Source organism: Eucyclogobius newberryi, unplaced genomic scaffold (assembly GCF_026437365.1).
Source record: "Eucyclogobius newberryi isolate DKJ021-1_F unplaced genomic scaffold, fEucNew1.0.hap1 SCAF_14, whole genome shotgun sequence".
NCBI classification, from domain to species: Eukaryota; Metazoa; Chordata; class Actinopteri; order Gobiiformes; family Gobiidae; genus Eucyclogobius; species Eucyclogobius newberryi.
The window spans coordinates 845,974-861,069 of record NW_027315768.1 but is presented as its reverse complement, the minus strand read 5'-3'; the positions used below and the strand labels follow the sequence as shown (position 1 = coordinate 861,069).

The window sequence follows — 15,096 nt, the reverse complement described above, 5'->3', positions numbered from 1 at the left end:
CCTGGTTTAGTCCTGTTTTAGTCCTGTTTTAGTCCTGTTTTAGTCCTGTTTTAGTCCTGGTTTAGTCCTGGTTTAGTCCTGTTTTAATCCTGTTTTAGTCCTGGTTTAGTCCTGTTTTAGTCCTGCTTTAGTCCTGTTTTAGTCCTGTTTTAGTCCTGTTTTAGTCCTGGTTTAGTCCTGTTTTAGTCCTGTTTTTATCCTGGTTTAGTCCTGTTTTAGTCCTGGTTTAGTCCTGTTTTAGTCCTGTTTTAGTCCTGTTTTAGTCCTGGTTTAGTCCTGGTTTAGTCCTGTTTTAGTCCTGGTTTAGTCCTGTTTTATTCCCGGTTTAGTCCTGTTTTAGTCCTGTTTTAGTCCTGGTTTAGTCCTGGTTTAGTCCTGTTTTAGTCCTGTTTTAGTCCTGTTTTAGTCCTGTTTAAGTCCTGGTTTAGTTCTGGTTTAGTCCTGTTTTAGTCCTGTTCTAGTCCTGGTTTAGTCCTGTTTTAGTCCTGTTTGGTCCTGGTTTAGTCCTGTTTTATTCCCGGTTTAGTCCTGTTTTAGTCCTGTTTTAGTCTTTGTTTAGTCCTGGTTTAGTCCTGTTTTAGTCCTGGTTTAGTCCTGGTTTAGTCCTGGTTTAGTCCTGTTTTAGTCTGGTTTAGTCCTGTTTTAGTCCTGTTTTAGTCCTGGTTTAGTCCTGTTTTAGTCCTGTTTTAGTCCTGTTTTTATCCTGGTTTAGTCCTGTTTTAGTCCTGTTTTAGTCCTGGTTTAGTCCTGTTTTAGTCCTGTTTAGTCCTGTTTTAGTCCTGTTTTAGTCCTGGTTTAGTCCTGGTTTAGTCCTGGTTTAGTCCTGTTTTAATCCTGTTTTAGTCCTGGTTTAGTCCTGTTTTAGTACTGCTTTAGTCCTGTTTTAGTCCTGTTTTAGTCCTGTTTTAGTCCTGGTTTAGTCCTGGTTTAGTCCTGTTTTAGTCCTGTTTTTATCCTGGTTTAGTCCTGTTTTAGTCCTGTTTTAGTCCTGGTTTAGTCCTGTTTTAGTCCTGTTTTAGTCCTGGTTTAGTCCTGTTTTAGTCCTGGTTTAGTCCTGGTTTAGTCCTGGTTTAGTCCTGTTTTAGTACTGTTTTAGTCCTGGTTTAGTCCTGTTCTAGTCCTGGTTTAGTACTGTTTTAGTCCTGTTTTAGTCCTGTTTTAGTCCTGGTTTAGTCCCGGTTTAGTCCTGTTTTAGTCCTGTTTTAGTCCTGTTTTAGTCCTGTTTTAGTCCTGTTTTAGTCCTGGTTTAGTCCTGTTTTAGTCCTGTTCTAGTCCTTGTTTAGTCCTGTTTTAGTCCTGGTTTAGTCCTGTTCTAGTCCTGGTTTAGTACTGTTTTAGTCCTGTTTTAGTCCTGGTTTAGTCCTGGTTTAGTCCTGTTTTAGTCCTGTTTTAGTCCTGTTTTAGTTCGGTTTATTACTGTTTTAGTCCTGTTTTAGTCCTGTTTTGTCCTGGTTTAGTCCTGTTTTATTCCCGGTTTAGTCTTGTTTTAGTCCTGTTTTAGTCCTGTTTTAGTCCTGTTTTAGTCTTTGTTTAGTCCTGGTTTAGTCCTGTTTTAGTCCTGGTTTAGTCCTGGTTTAGTCCTGGTTTAGTCCTGTTTTAGTCCTGTTTTAGTCCTGGTTTAGTCCTGTTTTAGTCCTGCTTTAGTCCTGTTTTAGTCCTGTTTTAGTCCTGGTTTAGTCCTGGTTTAGTCCTGGTTTAGTCCTGTTTTAGTCCTGTTTTTATCCTGTTTTAGTCCTGTTTTAGTCCTGTTTTAGTCCTGGTTTAGTCCTGTTTTAGTCCTGTTTTAGTCCTGTTCTAGTCCTGGTTTAGTCCTGTTTTAGTCCTGGTTTAGTCCTGTTTTAGTCCTGTTTTAGTCCTGGTTTAGTCCTGTTTTAGTCCTGTTTAAGTCCTGTTTTATTCCCGGTTTAGTCCTGTTTTAGTCCTGGTTTAGTCCTGTTTTAGTCCTGTTTAAGTCCTGGTTTAGTCCTGGTTTAGTCCTGTTTTAGTCCTGGTTTAGTCCTGTTTTAGTCCTGGTTTAGTCTTGGTTTAGTCCTGTTTTAGTCCTGGTTTAGTCCTGTTTTAGTCCTGGTTTAGTCCTGGTTTAGTCCTGTTTTAGTCCTGTTTTAGTCTTGTTTTAGTACTGTTTTTGTCCTGTTTTTGTCCTGTTTTAATCCTGGTTTAGTCCTGGTTTAGTCCTGTTTTAGTCCTGGTTTAGTCCTGTTTTAGTCCTGTTTTAGTCCTGGTTTAGTCCTGGTTTAGTACTGTTTTAGTCCTGTTTTAGTCCTGTTTTAGTCCTGTTTTGTCCTGGTTTAGTCCTGTTTTATTCCCGGTTTAGTCTTGTTTTAGTCCTGTTTTAGTCCTGTTTTAGACCTGTTTTAGTCTTTGTTTAGTCCTGGTTTAGTCCTGTTTTAGTCCTGGTTTAGTCCTGGTTTAGTCCTGGTTTAGTCCTGGTTTAGTCCTGTTTTAGTCCTGTTTTAGTCCTGTTTTAGTCCTGTTTTAGTCCTGGTTTAGTCCTGTTTTAGTCCTGATTTAGTCCTGGTTTAGTACTGTTTTAGTCCTGTTTTAGTCCTGTTTTAGTCCTGTTTTGTCCTGGTTTAGTCCTGTTTTATTCCCGGTTTAGTCTTGTTTTAGTCCTGTTTTAGTCCTGGTTTAGTCCTGTTTTAGTCCTGGTTTAGTCCTGGTTTAGTCCTGTTTTAGTCCTGTTTTAGTCCTGTTTAGTCCTGTTTTAGTCCTGTTTTAGTCCTGTTTTAGTCCTGTTTTAGTCCTGTTTTAGTCCTGTTTTATTCCTGTTTTAGTCCTGGTTTAGTCCTGTTTTAGTCCTGGTTTAGTCCTGGTTTAGTCCTGTTTTAATCCTGTTTTAGTCCTGTTTAAGTCCTGGTTTAGTTCTGGTTTAGTCCTGTTTTAGTCATGTTCTAGTCCTGGTTTAGTCCTGTTTTAGTCCTGTTTTAGTCCTGTTTTGTCCTGGTTTAGTCCTGTTTTATTCCCGGTTTAGTCCTGTTTTAGTCCTGTTTTAGTCTTTGTTTAGTCCTGGTTTAGTCCTGTTTTAGTCCTGGTTTAGTCCTGGTTTAGTCCTGGTTTAGTCCTGTTCTAGTCCTGGTTTAGTCCTGTTTTAGTCCTGGTTTAGTCCTGTTTTAGTCCTGTTTTAGTCCTGGTTTAGTCCTGGTTTAGTCCTGGTTTAGTCCTGTTTTAATCCTGTTTTAGTCCTGGTTTAGTCCTATTTTAGTCCTGCTTTAGTCCTGTTTTAGTCCTGTTTTAGTCCTGTTTTAGTCCTGGTTTAGTCCTGGTTTAGTCCTGTTTTAGTCCTGTTTTTATCCTGGTTTAGTCCTGTTTTAGTCCTGTTTTAGTCCTGGTTTAGTCCTGTTTTAGTCCTGTTTTAGTCCTGTTTTAGTCCTGTTTTAGTCCTGGTTTAGTCCTGTTTTAGTCCTGGTTTAGTCCTGGTTTAGTCCTGTTTTAGTCCTGTTTTAGTCCTGTTTTAGTCCTGGTTTAGTCCTGTTTTAGTCCTGGTTTAGTCCTGTTTTGTCCTGGTTTAGTCCTGTTTTATTCCCGGTTTAGTCTTGTTTTAGTCCTGTTTTAGTCCTGTTTTAGTCTTTGTTTAGTCCTGGTTTAGTCCTGTTTTAGTCCTGGTTTAGTCCTGGTTTAGTCCTGGTTTAGTCCTGTTTTAGTCCTGTTTTAGTCCTGGTTTAGTCCTGTTTTAGTCCTGCTTTAGTCCTGTTTTAGTCCTGTTTTAGTCCTGTTTTAGTCCTGGTTTAGTCCTGGTTTAGTCCTGTTTTAGTCCTGTTTTTATCCTGTTTTAGTCCTGTTTTAGTCCTGTTTTAGTCCTGGTTTAGTCCTGTTTTAGTCCTGTTTTAGTCCTGTTCTAGTCCTGGTTTAGTCCTGTTTTAGTCCTGGTTTAGTCCTGTTTTAGTCCTGTTTTAGTCCTGGTTTAGTCCTGTTTTATTCCGGTTTAGTCCTGTTTTAGTCCTGGTTTAGTCCTGTTTTAGTCCTGTTTAAGTCCTGGTTTAGTCCTGGTTTAGTCCTGTTTTAGTCCTGGTTTAGTCCTGTTTTAGTCCTGGTTTAGTCCTTTTTTAGTCCTGGTTTAGTCCTGGTTTAGTCCTGTTTTAGTCCTGTTTTAGTCTTGTTTTAGTACTGTTTTAGTCCTGTTTTTGTCCTGTTTTAATCCTGGTTTAGTCCTGGTTTAGTCCTGTTTTAGTCCTGGTTTAGTCCTGTTTTAGTCCTGTTTTAGTCCTGTTTTAGTCCTGTTTTAGTCCTGTTTTGTCCTGGTTTAGTCCTGTTTTATTCCCGGTTTAGTCTTGTTTTAGTCCTGTTTTAGTCCTGTTTTAGTCCTGTTTTAGTCTTTGTTTAGTCCTGGTTTAGTCCTGTTTTAGTCCTGGTTTAGACCTGGTTTAGTCCTGTTTTAGTCCTGTTTTAGTCCTGTTTTAGTCCTGTTTTAGTCCTGGTTTAGTCCTGTTTTAGTCCTGGTTTAGTCCTGTTTTAGTCCTGGTTTAGTCCTGGTTTAGTACTGTTTTAGTCCTGTTTTAGTCCTGTTTTAGTCCTGTTTTGTCCTGGTTTAGTCCTGTTTTATTCACGGTTTAGTCTTGTTTTAGTCCTGTTTTAGTCCTGGTTTAGTCCTGTTTTAGTCCTGGTTTAGTCCTGGTTTAGTACTGTTTTAGTCCTGTTTTAGTCCTGGTTTAGTCCTGTTTTGTCCTGGTTTAGTCCTGTTTTATTCCCGTTTTAGTCCTGTTTTAGTCCTGTTTTAGTCCTGTTTTAGTCCTGTTTTAGTCCTGTTTTAGTCCTGTTTTATTCCTGTTTTAGTCCTGGTTTAGTCCTGTTTTAGTCCTGGTTTAGTCCTGGTTTAGTCCTGTTTTAGTCCTGTTTTAGTCCTGTTTAAGTCCTGGTTTAGTTCTGGTTTAGTCCTGTTTTAGTCCTGTTCTAGTCCTGGTTTAGTCCTGTTTTAGTCCTGTTTTAGTCCTGTTTTGTCCTGGTTTAGTCCTGTTTTATTCCCGGTTTAGTCCTGTTTTAGTCCTGTTTTAGTCTTTGTTTAGTCCTGGTTTAGTCCTGTTTTAGTCCTGGTTTAGTCCTGGTTTAGTCCTGGTTTAGTCCTGTTCTAGTCCTGGTTTAGTCCTGTTTTAGTCCTGGTTTAGTCCTGTTTTAGTCCTGGTTTAGTCCTGTTTTAGTCCTGTTTTAGTCCTGTTTTTATCCTGGTTTAGTCCTGTTTTAGTCCTGTTTTAGTCCTGGTTTAGTCCTGTTTTAGTCCTGTTTTAGTCCTGTTTTAGTCCTGTTTTAGTCCTGGTTTAGTCCTGGTTTAGTCCTGGTTTAGTCCTGTTTTAATCCTGTTTTAGTCCTGGTTTAGTCCTATTTTAGTCCTGCTTTAGTCCTGTTTTAGTCCTGTTTTAGTCCTGTTTTAGTCCTGGTTTAGTCCTGGTTTAGTCCTGTTTTAGTCCTGTTTTTATCCTGGTTTAGTCCTGTTTTAGTCCTGTTTTAGTCCTGGTTTAGTCCTGTTTTAGTCCTGTTTTAGTCCTGTTTTAGTCCTGTTTTAGTCCTGTTTTAGTCCTGGTTTAGTCCTGTTTTAGTCCTGGTTTAGTGCTGTTTTAGTCCTGTTTTAGTCCTGGTTTAGTCCTGTTTTAGTCCTGGTTTAGTCCTGTTCTAGTCCTGGTTTAGTACTGTTTTAGTCCTGGTTTAGTCCTGTTCTAGTCCTGGTTTAGTACTGTTTTAGTCCTGTTTTAGTCCTGTTTTAGTCCTGGTTTAGTCCTGGTTTAGTCCTGTTTTAGTCCTGTTTTAGTCCTGTTTTAGTCCTGGTTTAGTCCTGTTTTAGTCCTGGTTTAGTCCTGTTCTAGTCCTGGTTTAGTCCTGTTTTAGTCCTGGTTTAGTCCTGTTCTAGTCCTGTTTTAGTACTGTTTTAGTCCTGTTTTAGTCCTGGTTTAGTCCTGGTTTAGTCCTGTTTTAGTCCTGTTTTAGTCCTGTTTTAGTTCGGTTTATTACTGTTTTAGTCCTGTTTTAGTCCTGTTTTAGTCCTGTTTTGTCCTGGTTTAGTCCTGTTTTATTCCCGGTTTAGTCTTGTTTTAGTCCTGTTTTAGTCCTGTTTTAGTCCTGTTTTAGTCCTGGTTTAGTCCTGTTTTAGTCCTGGTTTAGTCCTGGCTTAGTCCTGGTTTAGTCCTGTTTTAGTCCTGTTTTAGTCCTGGTTTAGTCCTGTTTTAGTCCTGCTTTAGTCCTGTTTTAGTCCTGTTTTAGTCCTGGTTTAGTCCTGGTTTAGTCCTGTTTTAGTCCTGTTTTTATCCTGTTTTAGTCCTGTTTTAGTCCTGTTTTAGTCCTGGTTTAGTCCTGTTTTAGTCCTGTTTTAGTCCTGTTCTAGTCCTGGTTTAGTCCTGTTTTAGTCCTGGTTTAGTCCTGTTTTAGTCCTGTTTTAGTCCTGGTTTAGTCCTGTTTTAGTCCTGGTTTAGTCCTGTTTTAGTCCTGTTTAAGTCCTGTTTTATTCCCGGTTTAGTCCTGTTTTAGTCCTGGTTTAGTCCTGTTTTAGTCCTGTTTAAGTCCTGGTTTAGTCCTGGTTTAGTCCTGTTTTAGTCCTGGTTTAGTCCTGTTTTAGTCCTGGTTTAGTCTTGGTTTAGTCCTGTTTTAGTCCTGGTTTAGTCCTGTTTTAGTCCTGGTTTAGTCCTGGTTTAGTCCTGTTTTAGTCCTGTTTTAGTCTTGTTTTAGTCCTGTTTTAGTCCTGTTTTTGTCCTGTTTTAATCCTGGTTTAGTCCTGGTTTAGTCCTGTTTTAGTCCTGTTTTAGTCTTTGTTTAGTCCTGGTTTAGTCCTGTTTTAGTCCTGGTTTAGTCCTGGTTTAGTCCTGGTTTAGTCCTGTTTTAGTCCTGTTTTAGTCCTGTTTTAGTCCTGGTTTAGTCCTGGTTTAGTACTGTTTTAGTCCTGTTTTAGTCCTGTTTTAGTCCTGTTTTGTCCTGGTTTAGTCCTGTTTTATTCCCGGTTTAGTCTTGTTTTAGTCCTGTTTTAGTCCTGTTTTAGTCTTTGTTTAGTCCTGGTTTAGTCCTGTTTTAGTCCTGGTTTAGTCCTGGTTTAGTGCTGTTTTAGTCCTGTTTTAGTCCTGGTTTAGTCCTGTTTTAGTCCTGCTTTAGTCCTGTTTTAGTCCTGTTTTAGTCCTGTTTTAGTCCTGTTTTATTCCTGTTTTAGTCCTGGTTTAATCCTGTTTTAGTCCTGGTTTAGTCCTGGTTTAGTCTTGTTTTAGTCCTGTTTAAGTCCTGTTTTATTCACGGTTTAGTCCTGTTTTATTCCCGGTTTAGTCTTGTTTTAGTCCTGGTTTAATCCTGTTTTAGTCCTGGTTTAGTCCTGGTTTAGTCCTGTTTTAGTCCTGTTTAAGTCCTGTTTTATTCCCGGTTTAGTCCTGTTTTATTCCCGGTTTAGTCTTGTTTTAGTCCTGTTTTAGTCCTGTTTTAGTCTTTGTTTAGTCCTGGTTTAGTCCTGTTTTAGTCCTGTTTTAGTCCTGTTTTAGTCCTGTTTTAGTCCTGGTTTAGTCCTGTTTTAGTCCTGTTTTAGTCCTGTTTTAGTCCTGTTTTATTCATGGTTTAGTCCTGTTTTAGTCCTGGTTTAGTCCTGGTTTAGTCCTGTTTTAGTCCTGTTTTAGTCCTGTTTTAGTCCTGTTTTAGTCCTGGTTTAGTCCTGGTTTAGTCCTGGTTTAGTCCTGTTTTAGTCCTGGTTTAGTCCTGGTTTAGTCCTGGTTTAGTCCTGTTTTAGTCCTGTTTTAGTCCTGGTTTAGTCCTGTTTTAGTCCTGTTTTAGTCCTGTTTTAGTCCTGTTTTAGTCCTGTTTTAGTCCTGTTTTAGTCCTGGTTTAGTCCTGGTTTAGTCCTGGTTTAGTCCTGTTTTAGTCCTGGTTTAGTCCTGGTTTAGTCCTGTTTTAGTCCTGGTTTAGTCCCGTTTTAGTCCTGGTTTAGTCCTGGTTTAGTCCTGTTTTAGTCCTGGTTTAGTCCTGGTTTAGTCCTGTTTAAGTCCTGTTTTATTCCCGGTTTAGTCCTGTTTTATTCCCGGTTTAGTCCTGTTTTAGTCCTGGTTTAGTCCTGGTTTAGTCCTGTTTTAGTCCTTTTTTAGTCCTGGTTTAGTCCTGTTTTAGTCCTGGTTTAGTCCTGGTTTAGTCCTGGTTTAGTCCTGTTTTAGTCCTGGTTTAGTCCTGTTTTAGTCCTGGTTTAGTCCTGGTTTAGTCCTGTTTTAGTCCTGTTTTAGTCCTGTTTTAGTCCTGGTTTAGTCCTGTTTTAGTCCTGGTTTAGTCCTGGTTTAGTACTGTTTTAGTCCTGTTTTAGTCCTGTTTTAGTCCTGTTTTGTCCTGGTTTAGTCCTGTTTTATTCCCGGTTTAGTCTTGTTTTAGTCCTGTTTTAGTCCTGTTTTAGTCCTGTTTTAGTCCTGTTTTATTCCCGGTTTAGTCCTGTTTTAGTCCTGGTTTAGTCCTGGTTTAGTCCTGTTTTAGTCCTGTTTTAGTCCTGGTTTAGTCCTGGTTTAGTCCTGGTTTAGTCCTGGTTTAGTCCTGGTTTAGTCCTGGTTTAGTCCTGTTTTAGTCCTGTTTTAGTCCTGTTTTAGTCCTGTTTTAGTCCTGGTTTAGTCCTGTTTTAGTCCTGTTTTAGTCCTGGTTTAGTCCTGGTTTAGTCCTGTTTTAGTCCTGTTTAGTCCTGTTTTAGTCCTGGTTTAGTCCTGGTTTAGTCCTGTTTTAGTCCTGTTTTAGTCCTGTTTTAGTCCTGGTTTAGTCCTGGTTTAGTCCTGTTTTAGTCCTGGTTTAGTCCTGGTTTAGTCCTGTTTTAGTCCTGTTTTAGTCCTGGTTTAGTCCTGGTTTAGTCCTGTTTTAGTCCTGTTTTAGTCCTGTTTTAGTCCTGGTTTAGTCCTGGTTTAGTCCTGGTTTAGTCCTGTTTTAGTCCTGGTTTAGTCCTGGTTTAGTCCTGTTTTAGTCCTGGTTTAGTCCTGGTTTAGTCCTGGTTTAGTCCTGGTTTAGTCCTGTTTTAGTCCTGGTTTAGTCCTGGTTTAGTCCTGGTTTAGTCCTGTTTTAGTCCTGTTTTAGTCCTGTTTTAGTCCTGTTTTAGTCCTGGTTTAGTCCTGTTTTAGTCCTGTTTTAGTCCTGGTTTAGTCCTGTTTTAGTCCTGTTTAGTCCTGTTTTAGTCCTGGTTTAGTCCTGGTTTAGTCCTGTTTTAGTCCTGTTTTAGTCCTGTTTTAGTCCTGGTTTAGTCCTGGTTTAGTCCTGTTTTAGTCCTGGTTTAGTCCTGGTTTAGTCCTGTTTTAGTCCTGTTTTAGTCCTGTTTTAGTCCTGGTTTAGTCCTGTTTTAGTCCTGGTTTAGTCCTGGTTTAGTCCTGTTTTAGTCCTGGTTTAGTCCTGTTTTAGTCCTGGTTTAGTCCTGGTTTAGTCCTGTTTTAGTCCTGGTTTAGTCCTGGTTTAGTCCTGGTTTAGTCCTGTTTTAGTCCTGGTTTAGTCCTGGTTTAGTCCTGGTTTAGTCCTGGTTTAGTCCTGTTTTAGTCCTGTTTAAGTCCTGTTTTATTCCCGGTTTAGTCCTGTTTTATTCCCGGTTTAGTCCTGTTTTAGTCCTGGTTTAGTCCTGGTTTAGTCCTGGTTTAGTCCTGTTTTAGTCCTGTTTTAGTCCTGTTTTAGTCCTGGTTTAGTCCTGGTTTAGTCCTGGTTTAGTCCTGTTTTCGTCCTGGTTTAGTCCTGTTTTAGTCCTGTTTTAGTCCTGTTTTAGTCCTGTTTTAGTCCTGTTTTAGTCCTGGTTTAGTCCTGGTTTAGTCCTGGTTTAGTCCTGTTTTAGTCCTGGTTTAGTCCTGGTTTAGTCCTGTTTTAGTCCTGGTTTAGTCCTGTTTTAGTCCTGTTTTAGTCCTGGTTTAGTCCTGTTTTAGTCCTGGTTTAGTCCTGGTTTAGTCCTGTTTAAGTCCTGTTTTATTCCCGGTTTAGTCCTGTTTTATTCCCGGTTTAGTCCTGTTTTAGTCCTGGTTTAGTCCTGGTTTAGTCCTGGTTTAGTCCTGTTTAAGTCCTGTTTTATTCCCGGTTTAGTCCTGTTTTATTCCCGGTTTAGTCCTGTTTTAGTCCTAGTTTAGTGCTGGTTTAGTCCTGGTTTAGTCCTGTTTTAGTCCTGTTTTAGTCCTGTTTTAGTCCTGTTTTAGTCCTGGTTTAGTCCTGGTTTAGTCCTGGTTTAGTCCTGTTTTAGTCCTGGTTTAGTCCTGTTTTAGTCCTGTTTTAGTCCTGTTTTAGTCCTGTTTTAGTCCTGTTTTAGTCCTGTTTTAGTCCTGTTTTAGTCCTGGTTTAGTCCTGGTTTAGTCCTGGTTTAGTCCTGTTTTAGTCCTGGTTTAGTCCTGTTTTAGTCCTGGTTTAGTCCTGGTTTAGTCCTGTTTTAGTCCTGGTTTAGTCCTGGTTTAGTCCTGGTTTAGTCCTGGTTTAGTCCTGTTTTAGTCCTGGTTTAGTCCTGTTTTAGTCCTGTTTTAGTCCTGTTTTAGTCCTGTTTTAGTCCTGTTTTAGTCCTGTTTTAGTCCTGGTTTAGTCCTGGTTTAGTCCTGGTTTAGTCCTGTTTTAGTCCTGTTTAAGTCCTGTTTTATTCCCGGTTTAGTCCTGTTTTAGTCCTAGTTTAGTCCTGGTTTAGTCCTGTTTTAGTCCTGTTTTAGTCCTGTTTTAGTCCTGTTTTAGTCCTGGTTTAGTCCTGGTTTAGTCCTGGTTTAGTCCTGGTTTAGTCCTGTTTTAGTCCTGGTTTAGTCCTGTTTTAGTCCTGTTTTAGTCCTGTTTTAGTCCTGGTTTAGTCCTGGTTTAGTCCTGGTTTAGTCCTGTTTTAGTCCTGTTTTAGTCCTGTTTTAGTCCTGGTTTAGTCCTGGTTTAGTCCTGGTTTAGTCCTGGTTTAGTCCTGTTTTAGTCCTGTTTTAGTCCTGTTTTAGTCCTGGTTTAGTCCTGTTTTATTCCCGGTTTAGTCCTGTTTTAGTCCTGGTTTAGTCCTGTTTTAGTCCTGTTTTATTCCCGGTTTAGTCCTGTTTTATTCCCGGTTTAGTCCTGTTTTATTCCCGGTTTAGTCCTGTTTTAGTCCTGGTTTAGTCCTGTTTTAGTCCTGTTTTAGTCCTGTTTTAGTCCTGTTTTAGTCCTGGTTTAGTCCTGGTTTAGTCCTGGTTTAGTCCTGTTTTAGTCCTGGTTTAGTCCTGTTTTAGTCCTGTTTTAGTCCTGTTTTAGTCCTGTTTTATTCCCGGTTTAGTCCTGTTTTAGTCCTGTTTTATTCCCGGTTTAGTCCTGTTTTATTCCCGGTTTAGTCCTGTTTTAGTCCTGGTTTAGTCCTGTTTTAGTCCTGTTTTAGTCCTGTTTTAGTCCTGTTTTAGTCCTGGTTTAGTCCTGGTTTAGTCCTGGTTTAGTCCTGTTTTAGTCCTGGTTTAGTCCTGTTTTAGTCCTGTTTTAGTCCTGTTTTAGTCCTGTTTTAGTCCTGTTTTATTCCCGGTTTAGTCCTGTTTTATTCCCGGTTTAGTCCTGTTTTATTCCCGGTTTAGTCCTGTTTTAGTCCTGGTTTAGTCCTGTTTTAGTCCTGGTTTAGTGCTGAAAGGTCTAAATGAAACATGAGTTTGTCTTTAGTCCTTTAGTGGGAGTTCGAAGCTCGTGCAGTGAAACATGTGAATAATTCAGCTCCTTGTGCTGTTTTATTCATGTCACGGGGTCAAAGTCTCAGGTGAAGCCGTGTCACATTCCCGGCTGTAACTTGACCCTTGAGCAAACACCTCCCAAACCTCTCACCTGACCAGGTCCAGCACAGAGATGTGGACAGAGGTCAAGAGGTGGCTCCTGCTCCTGATGCTCCTGTGGGGTCAAAGAAGGGGTCAAATGCAGAGGTCAGACTTCCACAAGGGACAATCACCTTAACCTGAACCTCATTGGCCAGAGGGGGCAGTATAAGCACGTGAAGCTGTTATGACTCAAAACTGTGGATTAGGATGGACAGCAACGTGTGGTGAGACAGGTCAAAGGTCACAGGTCACAGGGCACAGGTCACAGGGCACAGGTCACAGGGCACAGGTCACAGGTCACAGGTCACAGGGCACAGGGCACAGGTCACAGGGCACAGGGCAAGGGTCAAAGCCACAGGGCACAGGGCACAGGTCACAGGTCACAGGGCACAGGTCACAGGACAAAAGTTACAGGTCACAGTTCACAGGGCACAGGTCACAGGGCACAGGTCAAAGGGCAAAAGTCACAGGTCACAGGGCACAGGTCACAGGTCACAGGGCAAGGGTCACAGGGTACAGGTCACAGGGCACAGGTCACAGGGCACAGGTCACAGGTCACAAGTCACAGGGCAAGGGTCACAGGGTACAGGTCACAGGGCACAGGTCACAGGGCACAGGTCACAGGTCACAAGTCACAGGGCAAGGGTCACAGGGTACAGGTCACAGGGCACAGGTCACAGGGCACAGGTCACAGGTCACAAGTCACAGGGCAAGGGTCACAGGGTACAGGTCACAGGGCACAGGTCACAGGGCACAGGTCACAGGTCACAAGTCACAGGGCAAGGGTCACAGGGTACAGGTCACAGGGCACAGGTCACAGGGCAACACTCTGTTGTTGCTGCGGTCACTGGACTCTGTTGTTGCTGCCGTCACTGGACTCTGTTGTTGCTGAGGTCACTGGACTCTGTTGTTGCAGCGGTCACTGGCCTCTGTTGTTGCTACGGTCACTGGACTCTTTTGTTGCTACGGTCACTGGACTCTGTTGTTGCTGCCGTCACTGGACTCTGTTGTTGCTGAGGTCACTGGACTCTGTTGTTGCAGCGGTCACTGGACTCTGTTGTTGCTACGGTCACTGGACTCTTTTGTTGCTACGGTCACTGGACTCTGTTGTTGCTGCGGTCACTGGACTCTGTTGTTGCTGCGGTCACTGGACTCTGTTGTTGCTGAGGTCACTGGACTCTGTTGTTGCAGCGGTCACTGGCCTCTGTTGTTGCTGCGGTCACTGGACTCTGTTGTTGCTCCGGTGTCACTGGACTCTGTTGTTGCTGCGGTCACTGGACTCTGTTGTTGCTGCGGTCACTGGACTCTGTTGTTGCTGCGGTCACTAGACTCTGTTGTTGCTACGGTCACTGGACTAGGTTGTTGTTGCACTCACTGGACTCTGTTGTTGCTGCGGTCACTTGACTCTGTTGTTGCTACGGTCACTGGACTCTGTTGTTGCTGCGGTCACTGGACTCTGTTGTTGCTGCGGTCACTTGACTCTGTTGTTGCTACGGTCACTGGACTCTGTTGTTGCTACGGTCAGTCACCGGACTCTGTTGTTGCTGCCGTCACTGGACTCAGTTGTTGCTGCGGTCACTGGACTCTGTTGTTGCTACGTTCACTGGACTCTGTTGTTGCTGCGGTCACTGGACTCAGTTGTTGCTACGGTCACTGGACTCTTTTGTTGCTGCGGTTACTGGACTCAGTTGTTGCTACGGTCACTGGACTCTGTTGTTGCTACGGTCACTGGACTCTGTTGTTGCTGCGGTCACTGGACTCTGTTGTTGCTGCGGTCACTGGACTCTGTTGTTGCTGCGGTCACTGGACTCTGTTGTTGCTACGGTCACTGGACTCTGTTTTTGCTACAGTCACTGGACTCTGTTGTTGCTACGGTCACTGGCCTCTGTTGTTGCTATGGTCACTGGACTCTGTTGTTGCTGCGGTCACTGGACTCTGTTGCTGCTACGGTCACTGGACTCTGTTGTTGCTACGGTCACTGGACTCTGTTGTTGCTACGGTCACTGGACTCTGTTGTTGCTACTCTGTTGTTGCTGTGGTCACTGGACTCAGTTGTTGCTGCGGTCACTGGACTCAGTTGTTTCTGCGGTCACTGGACTCTGTTGTTGCTGCTGTCACTGGACTCTGTTGTTGCTACGGTCACTGGACTCTGTTGTTGCTGCGGTCACTGGACTCTGTTGTTGCTGTGGTCACTGGACTCTGTTGTTGCTACGGTCACTGGACTCTTTTGTTGCTACGGTCACTGGACTCTGTTGTTGCTGCGGTCACTGGACTCTGTTGTTGCTGCGGTCACTGGACTCTGTTGTTGCTGAGGTCACTGGACTCTGTTGTTGCTGCGGTCACTGGACTCTCTTGTTGCTGCGGTCACTGGACTCTGTTGTTGCTACTGTCACTGGACTCAGTTGTTGCTGCGGTCACTAGACTCTGTTGTTGCTACGGTCAGTCACTGGACTCTGTTGTTGCTGCGGTCACTGGACTCTGTTGTTGCTACGGTCAGTCACTGGACTCTGTTGTTGCTGTGGTCACTGGACTCTGTTGTTGCTACGGTCAGTCACTGGACTCTCTTGTTGCTGCTGTCACTGGACTCTGTTGTTGCTACTGTCACTGGACTCAGTTGTTGCTGCGGTCACTAGACTCTGTTGTTGCTACGGTCAGTCACTGGACTCTCTTGTTGCTGCGGTCACTGGACTCTGTTGTTGCTACTGTCACTGGACTCAGTTGTTGCTGCTGTCACTAGACTCTGTTGTTGCTACGGTCAGTCACTGGACTCTCTTGTTGCTGCGGTCACTGGACTCTGTTGCTGCTACGGTCACTGGACTCTGTTGTTGCTACGGTCACTGGACTCTGTTGTTGCTACGGTCACTGGCCTCTGTTGTTGCTATGGTCACTGGACTCTGTTGTTGCTGCGGTCACTGGACTCTGTTGTTGCTACGGTCACTGGACTCTGTTGTTGCTACTCTGTTGTTGCTGTGGTCACTGGACTCAGTTGTTGCTGCGGTCACTGGACTCAGTTGTTTCTGCGGTCACTGGACTCTGTTGTTGCTGCTGTCACTGGACTCTGTTGTTGCTACGGTCACTGGACTCTGTTGTTGCTGCGGTCACTGGACTCTGTTGTTGCTGTGGTCACTGGCCTCTGTTGTTGCTACGGTCACTGGACTCTTTTGTTGCTACGGTCACTGGACTCTGTTGTTGCTGCGGTCACTGGACTCTGTTGTTGCTACGGTCACTGGACTCTGTTGTTGCTATGGTCACTGGACTCTGTTGTTGCTGCCGTCATTGGACTCAGTTGTTGCTACGGTCACTGGACTCTGTTGTTGCTGAGGTCACTGGACTCTGTTGTTGCTACGGTCACTGGACTCTGTTGTTGCTGAGGTCACTGGACTCTGTTGTTGCTACGGTCACTGGACTCTGTTGTTGCTGAGGTCACTGGACTCTG

At 43.0% G+C, this 15,096-nt stretch overlaps 1 protein-coding gene across 1 annotated transcript in view; it reads left to right on the top strand.

Moving 5' to 3' along the window:
* The first annotated feature begins 11,867 nt into the window (after positions 1-11,867).
* LOC140359283 (dual specificity protein phosphatase 19-like) overlaps positions 11,868-15,096 on the top strand; it is a 33,186-nt gene continuing 29,957 nt past the window's right edge. Inside the window, exon 1 of the mRNA XM_072444143.1 lies at positions 11,868-11,884. Within this exon, the coding sequence (XP_072300244.1) occupies positions 11,868-11,884 (17 nt within the window). The remainder of the gene's footprint in view (positions 11,885-15,096) is intronic.